Source organism: Apteryx rowi, unplaced genomic scaffold (genome assembly GCF_003343035.1).
Source record: "Apteryx rowi isolate R43461 unplaced genomic scaffold, aptRow1 scaffold_10, whole genome shotgun sequence".
Taxonomy (NCBI): domain Eukaryota; kingdom Metazoa; phylum Chordata; class Aves; order Apterygiformes; family Apterygidae; genus Apteryx; species Apteryx rowi.
This window is the reverse complement of record NW_020447197.1, coordinates 7,339,390-7,357,757: the sequence shown is the minus strand read 5'-3', so window position 1 is coordinate 7,357,757 and position 18,368 is coordinate 7,339,390. Positions and strand designations below refer to the sequence as shown.

Sequence of the window (18,368 nt, the reverse complement as noted above, 5' to 3'; positions counted from 1 at the left end):
CATCATTCAACAGTGATAAATTGGTCCCTTGAGTCACTTATAATCTCAGGAAAAGTGTAGTGAAGTGAAGACTAAAGAAAAGAGTCATGTCTACAAATCTGTGATTTCTGCTGTCTAGTATCAGAGAAATAAATGATATAAACTCTTCCTTTTCAGGAGGTAATGGAAATAGTGCTGTTAATTTTCAGTTTTCATGGGGCTTGGTTATGACTGCAGAATTAATGGTGGGAGACAGATACCTACGCGTACCTAAAATGGGGTGTGAGATGTTAGTGACACTCCCCCCCCCCGCAGAGCAAAAATCAATTAAAAAAGCTAGGCTAAGGTGGCTATTGTTCTTTCTCTCACAGTCAAGCTATACCTGTTATTCAAATAATGAATTTGGTGGCATTGATACTATTATTTTTAAATGTACAGCTTTCTGTGTATTGCATGTGAATGAATGTATTAAATCTGTGCCCTCTGTCAAGAGGCTGGAACGAGTCTCTGTTGTCTAAAGAATATTTAGGAAATGGGTAAAACTGCTTTACCCTCTCGCTGCACCTAAGAGCGACCACTGTAGGGTGGGTACAACCACGGCCGGTCTGGCACCGTGCGAACGGCCGGCCGAGCGGGCCAGGAGCCAGCGGAGCTGCCGCCGGCAGAGGGTGGGCGCTGGGACAAAATGGCTTTGCCATGATGGCACCTGCCCCTGAAAACCGTGGAATTGCCTGCGGGGCGGGATGAGCGGGACAGCAAGCAAATGTTTTAATGGGGCACTCCAGAAAAGATTAGAGACAGTATAAAACCTGATAGTGCACTTTCTATTCTTTGAGTTCAACAATATTCCAGCAGAAAAGTTCCAAGAAATAGTCATGTGTGTGTATATATATATATGCATATATATATAATGTATGTATATAAACACACACACTTCAGTTCCTAAATGCATTATCTCTGTAACAACTCCTGTGTTTCCCAGAAGTCTAAATTTTAGCCTGAATTTTGAAAAGATTTTTGTACAGTACAAGACATACCGTTTATCAAATGCGCATTTGGCTTGCTTCTTAAAGGCTCCATCATCTCCCCAAAATACCAGTAGCAGTAGCAGCTTTCTGGCTGTATTTTTGTTTTAAAGCCAGTTATGATTAAAATACATTGCTGTAACATAAAATTATGCTAAATGCTCTTTAATAGAAACCATTGTAATATCAGTATTTTTGGACAGGCAAGTGTATTCTGTGCGTTCTTGTGTAATGAAACAGGGCAGGCGGTGGGCAACTACTTACTAGGGAGAAATGTTTTTGCGGAAGAGCTCTGCTAACTGAAAAGCAGAGCAGCGAAATCCGTTTTCCCAGTGGGGTGGTTTCCTTCAGCCGTGCAGAGCAGAGGGGAAGGATGGTCTCGTGTTGCTCTCTAGTGGAGCAAACCCTGTCTGCAGGGCTCGGGAACGGCGGCGTGGAGGGAGCCGGCTCTGCGGAAGGGTGGAAGCCAGGCTGGCCGTCATGGTCATCCCGGGGAGATGTAGGAGGAGAAGCTGCTGCAGGTCTCCTCCTGAGGGGTCCCTCCCTCCGTTGCAGGAGGAGAGGGATGTTTTCTCCTGGTGCTGCTCCCAGCCGGCAAAACATCTTCACTGAAGAACCACCACGTCCATCAGCAGCCCTGCCCATAACCTTCAAAATGGGAAACACGAGGGAGTCGGTGACCGTGTGCTTGTTTTTCCTCTGTGTAGGGCTTCAGGCCAGGTGTGGCAATAGCGTGTGTCTTTGTCCTGTGCCCACCTTCAGCTTCGTTGCCTGCTCCCCCAGCCTCAGCTGCTCCTTTCTGAAGCTGCGTCGCAGCAGAAAGTCCTCCCGAGACCCAGGGAGAGGAAGGGATCTTGGAGGATGCCGCGGGGATCTCCTCCTGTGTGAGACCCTCTGCCTCCTGTCCAAGGAGCCCCTTTTGGGCTAACCAGTCTACTGAACCGCGGAGGACAGTTCTCCTTACATGTGCTATGTCAAACTCGCCAGTCCTGTCTCCTCGTTCTATCTCCATGAACACACCTTGGTTTCGGAGTTGCACCCATCGGGAAGGGTCCTAGCCTCTTGCAGTTCTCCTGCAACTTCACTTAAAGTTGGCTGTTCATGTAAAAGTCCTCTGGCAGTTTCTCTCCTTGCCAAAATATTATCCAAGATACAATTTTAGAGTCCATGTTGTGAGTAGTTTTAAAAAGTAAATTAAAGCTCATGAATGGTTATAGAAGTTATTGTGATTTTTTTTTTTAAACTAGATTTATTCACAGGCAAATATTTCGCCTGAGAGAAATAAATATTGTGCATTAGTTAGATATCCATTTAAGCATAATCAATTATAAATTTGGATAAATAAAGCTGCTAGTCTGTAATATGCTATATGCATTATGTACTTCCTTTGGAATTGTTTCGATCAGCACATTACCTCATAGGTAATAGACATTGGGTGTAATCGTAGGTTTGAGATGTTAAACATCAGAAAAGAGATTTCAAAGAAAAAATATAATGTCCAGGGAGCTGCAATAAAGCAACTATTTTCCTGTGCATCCTCTAAATATTTATACTGGAGATCTTTTTGTGCATCTTTATTTACGGTATAATATATTTAGTATTTGCTCTTCATTTTAGTATATAATCCTGTGAATTCAGCATTCTTCTCCACATTTGTGGAGGGGAAGTTTCCGCATTAGCAGTTGTTCTTCAGGGTGTGGTACTTGCACTTAATTATGATCAGGTACGTCTTCACTACTTCTTCTATAAGGAATCATTTTGCAAAGGAAGTATTTGCTCTTGGAGCATCTAGACAGGTCCCACTGATATCAGGAATGGTGGGGAAAGTGTGCGTGTGTACCAAACCCCGACTCTTCGTGTCTTACCTGCTGTGGCCTTGCTGCAAATTAAAATTCCTCAACTTCACCTACAATCTCTGAAATGTTTTGCGCAATTGCTGTGTTTTTGCAAGGCGAACTGGTGTCCTGGGCAGTAGCTCCGGGGCTCCTGGGTGTGGGCGGCTTGGGAACAGCTGCTTACCCGGGGTAACATGCTGCTCTCCCGCTCGCTTGCTGCAAATCCCACAGATGCCTTGCCGCTAAAAAACAGTGCTGGAGAAAAAGAAGGAAACAACATCACCTTAATCCTCGTTCCTTTTTCCTTAAAGGCACTGAAGGAAAACAGGGTGCAACAGAGAGGCAGGGCTTCTGTGACGTTCCTGGGCCTGGAGGGCAACAGGGAGACCGGGACGAAAAGGGGAGCCAGGAAACTTTATCGGGAGCACCGGGCTGAGCATGCCGGTGGCCGTGGAGGCAGTGGCGGGAGCAGCGCGCGGGCAGCCTCCTGGACGGACCTTTCCCCGTTGGCCTTGGGACTCCGTGGCCCAGCAGCGTGGCAGCGCGCGCGCTTGCGGTACAGCCTGGTCTTTCCGAACAGGCTTCAGCAAGCAGCGTCGGCGTTTCAGCGCCACGAGCTGCAACAGCTCGTTTGCTGTAATTCCAGGCTCTCGCATAAATATGTATGTTCCTGGTATTTTAAATATGCATTTAGGGACTCTTAGAGTGATTGATTCATTAGAGTGTAATAGGTATCATGAAGTTCTTACAGTCTTTAAATAACTCCCTAAATGCTTATTTATGCGAAACCGTAGCTTTCAGGTCTTTCTAGCCATTATACTTTAAAGTGCAATAAATCCATATTTAGGTGTAACTACACTGCCATCCTGCAGATGTGGAAAACAAGAAACAACCTCGGCTTGCGGGACATACTGTCATAGACTAATGCAGTTGTTTTGCTGATCTTATTTTCCCCTTGGTTATTTGAATCTTAGTAACACCAAATGAAATTATACTGATTTTAGAGGGAGGTTATTTTATTCCTTTGCATCCAATGAAAACCCCTATGGCAGTATTGTTTTAAAGTTGAGCATTTAATAACCCTATATGAGCAGTAGCTTGTTTTTCTGAATAAATAACTTGCTTGATGTTTTTTTACACCACAGTGTATTTAAAGTTCTCATCAAGAATGAAGGCCTCAAAAGATTTTAAACTGAAAACAGAACTGTAAAGACAGAATCTGAAGTATAGTATTAAAGACTTCTTTTTTTTCATTTTTAGGTTTTATTTCTCTCAAGCCTTTAATGCATAATTCTTTCTTTTGCAAAAAATGCAAACTGTGACCCCAAATACGCCCCTCGCTTCCAGCTTCCAGATGACCATCCTGCCACCCAGAGCAGGGTTGCTGTCCATGGCGTCTGACTGTTAGCAGCCCAAGATGGATAAAGGTTCTAATCTTTTAATACGTCTATTGCAAAAACATCACATATGGCTTATTTTTTAGCAATCATGCATTGTGTAGAAAAATTTGACATTATTTAGGTAAAAATATAATTTGATGGCCAGTGAACACTCTGCCATAGAACAGTATTCCGTGCTTTTATTCTCAGTGAAGAGCGTGTGTGTGTGTAGGTATATATATAAATTTATTCACATGTGTGTATGTATATATATATACACATATATATATACACACATACATACACACACATTTTGTGTGTGTGTGTGTGTGTGTGTGTGTGTGTGTGTGATTTTTTGGTAGGTAAGCCAGGATATGTTGGGAAGAGAGGAATACAAGGATGCCCAGGGGAACCTGGACAGCAAGGACTGAAGGGGAAAAAGGGTGCTCAGGGACCCAGAGGTGAGCCAGGACTTCCCTGTCGGAGAGGAGGGCGAAGTGTACCTTGATGGAAACGAAGCATTAATGCTGAGTTGGGTATATCTGTAGCCAGCAGCAGAGGCACCGGGGCCGCCGACGTCCCCTGGGGGCTGCGGGTGCCTGGCTGGGGGCTGTGGCTCCCCGCGAGCTGGTCCCGGAGGTGCCGGCGCGGTGCGGCGCAGCGTGCTGGGTTTGTCTGTGACAAACGCGGCTCTGGGTTTTGACACCTTCTCCAAGTGACCTGGTCGCTGATGGCACCGCCGAGCCTGTGCTTTCCGGTACCCCGGATGAGGCCTCAGCGCTCCGAAGGGCGCGTTTCCGCTTGCGTGTAGCGCTCCCCGCGTCCCCTGCCTCTTAGCGGCATTTGGGAGGCTGCAGCGTACTCAGTGTATAAGAGAGGGAAAAAAGGCGGTATCTTTGATTGAATTATCTGTCCCATGTGCAAGTGCTTCCTCCCCTAATAAGCAACCTACAGAAAATCATCACATCAGTCCGTTTGCTGTTCAGCTTGGTTGTTTTGTCGTAATGGAGAAAGGAAACAAGAACATATTTCACATTTCCAAAAACTAAAATTAGTGGGGGGAGGGAAGAGGGTCTCTTCTAAGAGATCTGCTAAATTATTGCTGGAAATCTTGTAAGAAGCGTTAATTGTTTTTCACACAGAAGTGTTAATTTCCTTTTAACACTTTTAACCCAGCTCGAATTTAATTTAATTCCATTTTTTCCCACTATGAGAATACGTGAATATTCTCTTCTCTGGCTTACCTTCTTGATATTTGGGCATTAAGATTTTAAACCATATATTATTACAAACCTGGCTTAGTTTATGCTGCTCAAGTTTTCACTGTTTCCTCCTTTTTCCTATTTCCATAGCAGCTTTTTAGTTTATCTGTCTGCCTTGCATCTGTAAGTATACATTTTCTATTTTCATTTGCAAACAAATGGAAGTGAAACCCTCTGGAAGGTGCTCTTTGTATCTATCTCCTTTGTTGATCTCATTTAAAAAATACTGCACTAATTTCATACGAAGTATATTTATAAAGAGCATTGTGTCTCCCTGCGTATAAAGTGCCAGTTGAAGCAAGGATGCTGCAAGCAGAAGGCCACTGTGGCTGTGCTGAGCTCAGCACCGGAGGGGACGCAGAAGAAGCGAGAATTGAGGCTTCTTCCTGAAGTCCTTCTTTTTTTCTTTGTCTCTAATAATTTCGGGGAGCAGAGATTATGGTTATAAGGATTAGCAAGGGAGAAAATGGTTCTGTAAATTGTGTTTACAATGTTGGGCTTTTTGCCTTACAAAAGAAGCATGCTTTCTTGCACGTGCCTGTTATTCATCACCCGACCACACGAATAAAAAGTGATTCTGAACTGGTTTGCCCATCTTTGGGTCCTTGTTGTGCCGCCAGCGTAGCAGACAAAAAAGAGCAAGCCGTCTTTTTGCTCTGCATCAGAAAGGAATCTGTTCAGTCACTGGTTTCTTGCTTGTCTAAACTTCCTTCAGAAAGGTTCCCTTTAATGGGATATTAGTGATTAAGTAAATGTACAGTTTTTCAAAGTTAATTGATGCTATGGATGCAGACTGTCTACTAATTTCAGCGGAGGCTGCTTGCCCGAGGTGCTCACTGGATTAGGGGTAACCTGAGTAGAGCAGCGCGGACGCTGCACGCGTGGGAAAGTGCTTTTTGGCTGGTGAAAGGCTCCTCTGGGGTGCACGGACTTTCGTGCGTTTGCTTTCGCCAAGCCCCCGAGGGGCTTTTGGTGACCCAGCTAGCAGCAGAAGGGCTCGCAGCCCTCCCCTCCCTTGGCTGACGGATGGCTTTAGAAATTGCCAGCAGAGCACTAGCTGGGTTTGCAAATCTCGGTCAAAAACATGCATCTTCGAGTATGCAAGGCTAGGAGTATCTTTGAAATGTACTTTGAAGGCTTTTTAATGGCCTGCATGCATCATTTCTATCAGGGATATATAGACTCTAGCTTCCTTGAATAAACAAAGTGATTAATCTAGTGTTAAATCTTAATTTACACTCTCAACCTATGAGTTTTCCAGACTGCTTCTGTAACTCGATAAGTACTGTTTAATTTAAAAAGCTGTGGTTGTCCTGTAATCTAGTAATACTATTCCAGACTGCTTTGCAGCTACTATTCAAGCTATTCAAGAAAGTACTCTAGCCAAGGCTTAAAGCTGTATTTCTTGCTTTAGCTTTAGTCTATCACAAAAATGGCATTAAATCAGGGTCCATGAAACAGTAGCTCTAGTGAATATAGAGGCAACATTGTAAAATGCAGTAATCTTAGTTAAAAAGGAAGTTGCCCTGTTGAGTAGCTTATTTTGCCACTGACAAGTCCTGATTTTAAACCAATACGATATAGATATGTAGCCTGTGACGTGGTAAGGCCTGATGCTGCAGTCCTTTATTTGTGCAAGTGATTCAGTGGTTAATAGCTTTATGTGAGTAAAGTTTGCAATATTATTCTATAATAATTCACTGATGAGGGTTAAATCCAAGAAACATATTAAAAAGTGAACAGTGTGACCATTAGGATATTTTAGGTTATGCTATACACTAATTTCTAAGAGCAGCCTAGAAAGAACTTAGAACATTTTCTGTTTTACTATAAAATATATCTTAGTTACATGTTTTGTTATGATATGTCTTAGTTATAAAAAGCTGGAATTCATTATAATTTTTTGTCCTTCTAGCAACTTATATTGTCTAACAAAGAGAGCAACAAGTAAATGCAATCTTCTTCTAAGCTATTTAAAGTAAAAGGTGACTGCTAACACTCAAAAAATAATTAAACCCTTTGATTCAAGTACACACTGTCATTATAATGCAGGTGATTGAATGAACACATGCAACTTCAGTTCTAATTGTGCATGCAAATTACCATTTTTGTAACAACTTGCATTTTAAGAAATCTGATGCATTTCATTTGGCTTCCAGTTGTAGAATGAGAAAGTATTAGTTCAAGTAATTTTCCTCCTTAATCCAGTAATCTTACTGTTTTGGAAATACTGCAAAACAGCCTTCTGTTTTTGGCCTTAACATTTTTATTGGATCCCCTGTATAGAATAATACAGTGATTAGAGAGGCTGAAAAACGTGGTGCATCGTAACGCCGCCAGTCGCACCTGCCAAGGCTGCCCCCCTCCCTGTGCCACCTTGCTTTCCTACGTGACCTTGCTGGGCCGCAAGTGCAGCACACAAGTCAGGATCTGAAGCCAGGATGGGTTTGCATAACCTGCCGCTGCGTCTGTTCCCTCTGTGTCTACGTCACGAAATTGTCTTTAATTCCATCATCGCTTAATATTTTCCCCCTCCCTGAGCTGCAGCTCTTAGGGAGAGCGGCTCATTCTTGCACAGCAAGCGAGATACTCGGGATTTTGCTTATAGTCGTAGCAGGGTGCTAACCTGGGCAGCTTTCAGCAATCGGCAGGGCTTTGATTTGGGAGGTTCCCCGCTGTTCTTCCTCCTTGGCTGTACTAGTGTGAATCAGCTGCTTCCATGAGAACTGGCTGGAGATACTTTAAATTTATACCAGTGTGCCTGCGAATCGAGTGTAGTCCTTGATTTAGGTCTAACCCGTAGGCTGGCGTTGATGCCATTTATCTGCAGTTTATACGGGTGCTTCCACTAGCTTGTCAGAAATGTAACTGCTGAAGGCACAAGGATTTTTAATATCAGTTTAAAACATTATGTCTGCTTAAAAATGATTATTACTTTTTTAAGAAAAGAGCTGTTCTTGAATTCAGGATCTGTCTTCTGTTTTCAGTGGTATTAATGAGCATTAGCGAGTGCTGATCCAGGTTATGTTGTAGAGCCGTGAGGAGTGCGTGTCCTACACGGGGCTAGAGCATCTTTCTGCAAAACTCCTAATTGATTTCTTTGGAACAGCATGAAAAACTGGTGAATCAATCTAGCCTGGTATGCTTAGTAATAGACTTTCCTTAATCAGCTTTTTATTGCTGAAAGCTGTAGACTATTGTGCAGGAAAATGTAGTTTTGCAGTTACAGATAAATCATGGAGGATTACAATTCCCAGCGCTTGCATTAAAGGAGAATTGATTGTTTTCTTCAGCCTGCCTGAAACAAGCAGGCTTTCTTGTCCGGCCACTGCGCTTTGAATGTACTGGTATGTAGTAAATTCAGACTGATTGAGTGAGATGGTTTTCTTGCTCATATTTCACCAAGACAAGGAAATGAAAGGCAGCCTCACATTACTGCATTTCATCCTGCACACTGAAATGGGTTGTGAAACCCAAGAATAAATGATGGCCCATTTTAATGTCATTGGGGAAGGAAACGAGTGCACTGCGATCGCTTGGAAAGCCGCAAAGAAAATCAATTAGCCTTTTAAATCCAGAGGGGTTGTCGGTTCAAATAAGATCTAGAACGACGTTGTAGCAACCTTCCTCGCGTCGGCCGTTCCTCTCCCAAGCCTGCGTCCTGTTCGGCTGCGTGGCGCCGTGTCGTGGCTGGGAGTTGAACGAGAAGCAAAACCCCCTTCCCCGTGCTCGGCCGCTCCCACGTGCCGCTGCTCTCTCACGCTGCCCGTGGGGAGCGCGCCAAGGCCACGGGACGTTTTTGTGCACCTATAGAGAAGTTGAGGGCTGAGCATTCCCCAGGGTCACACAGCGCTGCAGGGCGAGTGGAGGCCAAAAGGCTCCGGAGACTCATATTGGGTGCTGGGACAAGAGCCAAAAAAGACCCAAGCGAAGGGCAGAGCCGCAGCCAGGGGAAAGCGTTTGAATTTCCTCGGGTTTCACGGCCACCTTGGCTCCTTTCCGGAGACGTTGCCAATCCCACCTGCCCTGCGCACAATGCATCCTCTCATTGGCCCCAATAGCAATAATTGCACAAATAAAATAGATTCCCTCTGAAAATAAGGTTGTCTTTTTCAAAGCGCCATTGAGGGCAGGTAGTGCTGATAGCGGGAACGTTTATAAGGTAGGACACACATTGTTCCCTTTATCTTCAGTCTGGATTTTTGCAATGAAGTCATAGGATTTAAGACACAATGGCAATATGATCTGTCTCAAGAAAAGCTACTGTCTTTAATGAATTTTCAGCTGCATGAGGACTAATTCTTCCACCCCTAAATAATAGTTTGAAATAATTAAATGACAAAAAGTGCAATCATCTCCTTGCTATTTAAAGCTGGGAGTTTGGAGTTAAACTTCTGCTGTGAACTGGAATATCTGAATACTGTAATTTTAAGGACCAAACCAAAGAACTTTTTTTTATTATTGCAATATTATTGTGGGACGCATATGAACAATTAGGGGACATCATTTAGATCCAATTCAATATAGTTGTGCTGAACTAGATGTCACTGCAGCAAAGAACTTTAATTGTTCATATTTTGTGTCCACTGTGAATCATAATCTTTTCTAGCAGGTATATTCAAATGCATGGTTTTATAGTTGCTGGTGGTAATCCAATATAATGAAAAAACAAAACATTTCACTTACTTAATTAAAATGCATTTATATATTTAAAAATAACTATTTTAGGAACAGTTTCGTCCATTGTAAAGAAAGTCTGTCTAATGATTCCTTGCTCTGAGCAATTTATTTTCTAAACAGCCTGGTAAGGTGTAATTTTTTTATTGATTATGTTTTACCTGTATTTGATGACAATCCATTGATTTGACTATGTAACTGGAGCGTATATGTTTTTAGAACTAGTTGCAGAAGTGGTTTGTGGCAGTAAAACTTAGAAATGGTTTTGATTTGAAAACTGATTTACCATTTCCTCATAAAATTATCAGGTCTCTAAAGTAGCAATTTAACCTTGTCTCGCAGTGCAGTTGGTTCTTAATGAACTTGTACTTCATAACCTTCTGCAAATTGGTGGCTTCTTTAGAAGATAACGATAAAATCAGATGCCCTCCTGGCAGTGTCTGCCTGACGCGAGTCCCGTGTCTCCTCTCCGAGGGTGGGCAGTAGGACATGCTGGAGGGGAAGGCACAAAAAACTACAGGAACGTCTGAAAACCTGACCACGCTGGCGTTTCTGCCTGACCTCCCAGGCCTAGATGTTGGCTATGGTCTGAAATATGAAAACACACCTCTCTTCCGAAGCTCCGGAGGTGAAATCCTGGCCTCTCTGAAGGCAAGAGCAGTTGTGTCCTTCAACGCAGCTGGTATTTCATGCTGTGCATTTTTAATCTTTATTCTAAAAAAGGGTCTGGAGTAATGCTGGAATTAACTAACCTAGTCAGCCTCACTAAAATACTCACAGGCCTGAGTAGGCAGAAGTTAGCGTATTGAAGACCAAAGTAATTATAAATTCTACATCTCTTTGTAGTAGTTACATTTATAAAAGCATCCTGGAGAAGCAGGGTGGTCCTTACAGATACTCATCTGCTCTTTCCTCTGGCCCGGTGCTGGCCGCAGGAAGGAGCTCACGGCTCCCGCGCCGCTGTGCTGCGCTGGCGGCCCCCAGGAACAACGTGCCAGTGCGAACACTCCTGCCTTCCCATCTGGTTGCTGGCTTTTAGCATTTAAAGCTATGGGTTTTCCACAGCTTCCGGCCAAGTGTTTAAGTGGATGTTCTGCTCTAACGAGCCCCACAGGCCATTGCCTCGCAGACCGCCCGAGCCGCAGCGCTTGTGCCGTACCGGGGCTTGTTCCAAGCCACCCCGGTACAAGTAGCAAGGGCGTCCTGCGAAGGGAAGGGGCTTTTCCCATCTTGCGCTAACCTGTCGCTAGCATCCGCCGAACAGTGAGCCTCTGTCCTGGCCTCGGCTGGTGCCGGCCTTGCTGCTTTCGAGGTACAAGTATGAGTAGCAGCTCTGCGGTTCAGCTTAATATCTGAATTTGAAAATATCTGAAAAATCTGGCCAGACCTCCTTCTGCCCTCTGGATGGCAAGAATGCTAAGTGTTCCTCCTGGTGACATTTCAACATAATGAACTGCCTTAGCTGCTATAGAAAGGTTGGATTACAGGTTCAGCAAGAAAGGAAGTCTTTTCCATTTGCATTTACAGGTCAACACACTGGTTAAAAAGAGGAACAAAGATGCTTTATCTGATAAGTCATCTGAGAGGCATCATCTGTTCTATAGGAAAAAATGTGTAATTCTTACCTTGCTGTTTCTTCCTGCTCCAGCTAAATTAACTCTTTAAAAAGAAAAAAAAAATGGACCTGAAAATTTACACTAAAAGAATATGCAAGGCCAGGAAATGCTACTGACTCTAAAACATTTATATCAGGAATTTTGGGATACTTAATAGTATTTAATTTACATTAATTTAATTAATCTACCGTACTTAATACTGGTAGAGCAAAGCTTTTGGGTTGTTTGCTTTGTGTTTGACTCTGAAATCATTACTGAATTATCCCAGATCATACGCTCAGGAGGGACCTTCCTTGAGCAGCACCGCATACTCTTGACCACCCGTGCTCGTGCCAGGTGGGACTGGATGCAGTGCTCTGAGACGAGGTGAACCAAGGCTCAAGCCTGTTTTTCTCCTCCTTGGGAAGGGGTTTATGGGACCGATCCTGTAAAATCTCAGTCAGTCCCTTGAAAACTTATTGACGTCAGTTGGAGCTCTTCCAACAGAAGTCAGCCGGGGTGTGCAGGTGGCAAACGCCTAGGACCACACTCAGTATCAGGGTGAGCATGCAGGACGTTTTGCTAACTTTGATTGACTTTCCCTATAAAAGCGAGGCTCCGCAGTGCGCTCGCTTGGCAGGTGCCGATACGCGCCAGGCACTTCTCCGGCACGTCTTCCAGACTGTGCGCAGGCAGAAGGGCCTCTGCACACAGGTTGGCTATCACGAGCATGGCCAGGTTTCTCATGCTCATGTTTGTATGTCAGCTTGGTTGTTGTGGATTAAAAAACAAAAGCAAAATAAAAGGGATGAAAAGAGCAAGAGAAGAGATAGCGAACACAGCATAAATGGGCTTTGTGGGGAACATGCAAACACAAGACGTGTTCTGCCATGATTTATGACTGTGTTCACCTTTCCCTATAGCTGCTAAGATGTGGAGATCACTATGGCCCGTCTCTGCATTTGTAATGCTGGCGGTTACAGCTGTGCACACAGAAGCAAAAGTGACCCCGGCTGTGAAGTACACGAAGATAAAGCTGCTGCAACCGGAGGGTGCCGGGGCCTTGCCCACCTCCGCCACCCCCCTCGCGGGAAAAGGCCCCTTTCTGGAGGCACCAGGCAGAGCCAAGTTACCCACCCTGAGCGCTGCCGCCCACGCAGCCACCACGCTGTTCCCCTTCGAAAACTTCACGCTTGACGCAGCCGATTTCTTCTTTAATTGCTGCGATTGCTGTCCGCCTGTGCCAGGTCGCAAGGGGGACCAGGGAGAGCAAGGCCTTCCAGGTAGGGGACGGCTTTCCCACGGCTCTCAAGAGGATGTGGCAGCCGACGGGTATAAAGTAGCTCAACAGTTTTCCTCATGTATCTTGAAGAAATGATTTAGCAGGAAGGTGCAGGCATGTGCGAAGGCCACCGGAGCGTTGCGGGAGCGCGGGCGCCCTGTCCTGCCACCCTCTGTGCCTCTCGCCCCTGCTCTGGTGTTTTGCCTCCTGATGGTTGCAGGTTGCTTTCACTTCAGCCACGGTTTCATGACCCTCAAAACTACCTGAAAGCAGTTTTGTATCTTTTCTGAAAGTTTATGATAAAAGGCTCTTTTTCTGAGATTTCTTTTTTTCTGGGAAAAGGTTAAACACAAACATAATTTTGATTTCAAATTTTAAAATAGTCATTTGTTCTCATAAGACTGTATATAGCATCTAAATATTTTATAAGACATACATTGTCTCTTTTACTACTGTAAATATACATATCTATGGAAGGCCTGATTCTAACACTGTTATAATGAGTAGTGCATTAATCTGCAAATGTTCGCTTTAATAGCACTAACATTGCAGATATAGAAACTATTCAGCTGAGGAAGGATGGTAAAATCATGATTTTTTTTTTACTATGATGTACTTGAGGGATTTTCACTTTCCATAGTTCAAGAGGGATGGGCTAATGGAAATTATCTCAGCTGCAGAGAGAGTTTACACTCACATGTCTCTTGTGCGCTGATGGAAAAGTTTTCATGTCAAGTGGCTGGTGTTGTGACAATTCAAACTGCCACACTCTGCTCCTGGCTGTGCCCCAGGAGTCTCTAGATTCCCACGTTGATGAAAAATTATAAAACTTGAAGCTAGCTTGCTTGCCTTTCAAACCATTCCTTACATAGCACGGAGCTTTCTGCCAGGCTCCACATCTACGTTTGCAGATTTTTTTTTTTTTAAGGCAAGGGGCAATTACAAAGCTATAGGAGCTCCTTAGATGCATTCAAATGTTTAAGACAGATTACTGCTGATGTTTTATGAATGTCTGAGCTCCTATGGCTCCGAGGCAGCTTGGAAGTTAGTTTTAGAAAAACCTTTAAGTACAGCCAGCAGCTAAATGCAAAATTTATAAGATGTGGGGATTGCAAGAGCTGAAAGGCAAAAGTTCAGGTGCTAACTGCCTGACGGGGGGATTTGTGAGCACAGCCCTCCCTAACGTCGGTATGGGCCGGGTGGCGTTTCCCCGCCAGCCCTCCCCTCTCGCCCTGCCGCAGGGTTGCAGCCGTAGCGGCCGCAGCGCACAGGGCGCAGGCCAGCGCCCTTCTGCCTCCCGCTCTCCTCACCTTGCTTGTGCGATACCACATAAACCAGGCAGCTCTTTCCAGGGCAACGGAAACCCAGTCTGTCTTGCAGGCACCTCTTGATGCCGTATTGTTTAGTCATTTCAAAGAATTTTCTTTATAAAGTTCATCCTTTGAGTTACTAAGATAATTTTGTTAATGTGATCACAGGTCCTAAAGGAGAGAAGGGAGACGCTGGTCTTCGAGGTCCGCCAGGAACGCCAGGACCTCAAGGTCCAAAAGGTTTTAAAGGAGAAAGAGGTAAAGCAGACTAACTGCTGAGTCTGAAAACAGATGTCGTTGTCCTCATCTGATACCACAAAGTTACAGGTTACATTATTTTACAAAGGAAACAAAATATGCTGACAGAAATTGGCACCTTGCAAGATTTAGCTGGCATTAATAGAGTGGAAGTAACTCAGGCACTGGTAGAGTATGTTCAGGCAGCATATGAATGGATGTTCGTAAAGATCTCTTCCAAAGCTCCTTGTTCTGAATGGGAATTTTTAAACTGACTTCAAAATTTGCTTTGGATCAGAAAAAGTAGAAAAAAATATCATGGAAGCCACACACAGATGTGGAAGCTACTTTTCAATTCCAGTATCTCAGCCAGAATGGTTGCAGCTAAGCTGGAGAGCAATAATTAGCTGTTAGCAGTAACTTGGAGGAAACGCTGCTTTTCGGGCTCAGAACAGCTCCGTCCAGCTATCACACATCACTGATATGAGCTTGCTGTTGTCTCTGGTCACAGAGAAACACAAAACTGATAACCTAAATAACCGTGCCATGTGCTGCACCGTTTTCAGTTGTGCTAACACGATCTCTTAGGCTTTGGTGTCACTGCTTGAATGAGACTTTTGGCAATCTGCGTGACAAGCACAGAGCTGTCGTCTTCTCCATCTTGCCATTAAGCAGCATCAATCTCCCTCCCAGCCAGGCGTTAGAGTCAGAAATCTAACATTGGGGTGTCTTGCAGTTTGCTGTGTGATGGTGCTTGTGCTGTGTGATTTTGGCTAAGGTTTCTGAAGGAACTTCTTGAAGAATAACTGCTCAAATTTGTAGAGACACACACAAAATGGTACTAGTCATATTCTGTATAATGATTACCGTGCTACAGATAATATCACTAATAGCATGTTAATGGTAAAATGTCTAGGTGGCAAAGGGGAACAAGGCGAAGGAGGAGTAAACGGCATCCCAGGTTATCCAGGCAAACCTGGAGTACAAGGTATGTACCACGGGATGCTGGAAAAGCCGGGAATATTGCATAGGTATTGCCCTTCGCTGTTGGTGATGCCCTCCATCTCCAACGCAATCCAGTACTAATGGTGCCCTCTGCCCTGGGGGTTTTAATCTCTGTTTGTTTTTTGTTTTTTCCCCCCCCAACTAACCTGCCTTTTGTCTTTGTCCTTTTTCTAGGTGAAGCTGGAGTCAAAGGCAACAAGGGCAGCTATGGCCTCCCCGGACTGAAGGGCCAAAAGGGGAGCAAAGGGGACACTTGTGAGAATGGGACCAAAGGAGCCAAGGGAGATCAGGGGGATACTGGGGCCCCGGGGCTGGATGGAGAACGCGGGGACAAAGGGGAAAAGGGAGACATTGGGGAGAAGGGGTATTGCGGGGAGCCAGGAGGGAGAGGGGAGAAGGGCGAGAGGGGGGAAGGTGGGACGAAAGGAGAGAAAGGCAGCAAAGGAGAGGCAGGGGTTGAGGGTATCCATGGGATGGATGGAAAACAGGGCGAGAAGGGCGAGCAGGGGAGTAAGGGTGAAAAGGGGGACCTGGGACCTGCCGGCCTGATGGGACCCTCAGGGCCCAAGGGAGATGCCGGCAGCCGAGGGGGCAGAGGGGCTCCTGGCAAGAAAGGCTCCCGGGGGGCGAAAGGCACCAGAGGCGACAGCGCGAAGCTCCCGCGATCGGCATTCAGCGCCGGCTTGTCCAAGCCTTTCCCTCCGCCCAACGTCCCCATCAGATTCGACAAGGTTTTGTACAACGACCAGGAGGATTATAACCCTTCCACCGGGAAATTCAACTGCAGCGTGCCCGGGGCGTACGTCTTCGCTTACCACCTGACAGTGAGAGGGCGGCCGGCCCGTGTGAGCCTCATGGCCCAGAGCCGGCGGGTGGCCAAGGCCCGCGAGACGCTCTACGGCCAAGAAATCGATCAGGCGTCGTTCCTGACGGTCCTGAGGCTGAGCGCGGGCGACCAGGTGTGGCTGGAGGTGGCGCGGGACTGGAACGGGCTCTACGTCAGCGCTGAGGATGACAGTGTCTTTACAGGGTTTCTTTTGTACCCCGATGACGTTTCCGAGATCCTGCTATAGATTTAAAGGGTAAACCTGTTACGAAGGGACATGTCTTTCCCTCCGCCTTTGAGTAGAGAGAAGTGAAGTATCACTGCGTTTTGTATCAGTTTAGTGGTGAGGTTTCCTGATCTTTTAATGAAAATGCTTCTATTTGTAAGAAATTGATTAATTTTAATTAGCAGCCCTGATTTTAACTAACAGTCCTTCTGAGCAGATGGGTGATATCTAAGACACCAAACTACTGCACAAATGCCAGCAGGAATGGCATGGGGAAGGAGAGCCTCAAGAGATTTCACATCACAACCTTAAGGTTTGTAACCAACCTGTTCAAATTACATAGTGAAATTCATTATCCTACTTAAATTTTAATCAAGGATCCAGCGATCCTTGCATGGTCAAAATTCCTGTGGCACTCTGTACTGGTAACCATTGGAAAGTCATGGTTTTGATAAAGATTGTAGGGTCTGATTTATAGAGCTTAGTCTGACACAAACATGAGCAGTAGGTTTCTTCAAATCACGTGGAAAGATTCAGAAGTATTTTCTCATTGAATCGTAAATCAGTATTCCATCGTACTTTAGACTTGGTCACGCATTACATGAAGCTTGACTAAGATAGGATTAAAACTGATCAGCTTAAAAAAATCCATCTGTTGACCAAATTGTTTTTGTCCTTGGGAGATTTAAATATATTTGAAACTTTCAAAAGTAACTGAAAGAGATACATAACCTACCTTATTAGGCGGCACAGAAACCCCGGGTTTCTGAGCTGCTGACGGTACAGTTGCAGCTGCTGGAGTCGACCTCGACAGCAACAGAGGAAAAGCAGCTCGAGGAGCCTTTGGCGCCCAGGCGGGTCCCAGGGCTCTGTGCCTGCTGAGCGCATGCGGAGGCGTGTTTCAAAAAAGCTGTTTTACCAAAATGGAGCTGAATCTTCTGAAATAAAAGTATGCGCTCAAGTCATGTCTGGATGTCAGATTGGATGTATTTCCTTCTTAATGTAAAAACCTTCTTGCTGTTAAACCCTGCACCTTGCGGGGCAGCTCTGGAGCACGGAGAGCCTCGGGCCCCATTGCTGAGCCCGCAGGGGCCGCGTAGGCTGCGCCTGCGCCTGCGCCTGCGCCGTTTTTCTGCTTATTTGATGAATGCTGGGTCAGCCCCTAACATGGACACTGCGAATTGGGCTAGTATTCTTACTGCTCTCAGTTTTTGTGCTTAAATTGCCATCGTGCTTTCCAAACCTTATTTAAATACCATCATAAATCATGTTCTTAATATCCAAGAGTTTCTAATATTTTATATGTGTATATATAGAAAAGGAAGAGAAAATTAACACCAGAGAACTTCTGTAAAATTTTAAGATAAAAACAAGCCAATTTTAAAAGACTGACCCTATCTGTCAGTAAATGTAAAGGGTCTTTCAACTCATCAGCTTCATAGCCCTGTTTCACTATCAGCAATTCAAATATAAGATGTCCTGACTTTGTCAAATAGTTGGTACTTAATTCAGTACTTAATCTGAATTAGTTCCTCTGTGGCTCAAATTCAGAGTACCGAGTAGATAAAAGATGCAGATTTCAGTTTATGAATTCTCTGGCAGCTGTTAAATATTGAGGAAAAACAACAAGTTATAATAATAATTTTGGATTCCTGCTGTCACAACACCCTTAATTCTTTTGTTGTGCCTTCATGCTGCTTCACATATGGTCCCTGTAACAGATGGTGGTA

General features: G+C 44.8%; 1 protein-coding gene across 1 annotated transcript; it reads left to right on the top strand.

Moving 5' to 3' along the window:
* Nucleotides 1–12,683: 12,683 nt before the first annotated feature.
* OTOL1 (otolin 1) lies at nt 12,684–16,659 on the top strand. The gene is made up of 4 exons (XM_026061882.1): nt 12,684–13,035; nt 14,513–14,602; nt 15,498–15,569; nt 15,761–16,659. Exons 1-4 carry the CDS (start codon nt 12,684–12,686, stop codon nt 16,657–16,659), a joined length of 1,413 nt encoding a protein of 470 aa, XP_025917667.1.
* The last annotated feature ends 1,709 nt before the right edge of the window (nt 16,660–18,368 follow it).

Excerpts from the sequence above, each read along its gene's own strand:
- OTOL1 (XM_026061882.1), top strand. The coding sequence starts at position 12,684 with ATGTGGAGATCACTATGGCCCGTCTCTGCATTTGTAATGCTGGCGGTT. Across the intron at positions 13,036-14,512 it reads GGGAGAGCAAGGCCTTCCAG|GTCCTAAAGGAGAGAAGGGA; the intron begins GTAGGGGACGGC and ends ATGTGATCACAG. Across the intron at positions 15,570-15,760 it reads AGGCAAACCTGGAGTACAAG|GTGAAGCTGGAGTCAAAGGC; the intron begins GTATGTACCACG and ends TCCTTTTTCTAG.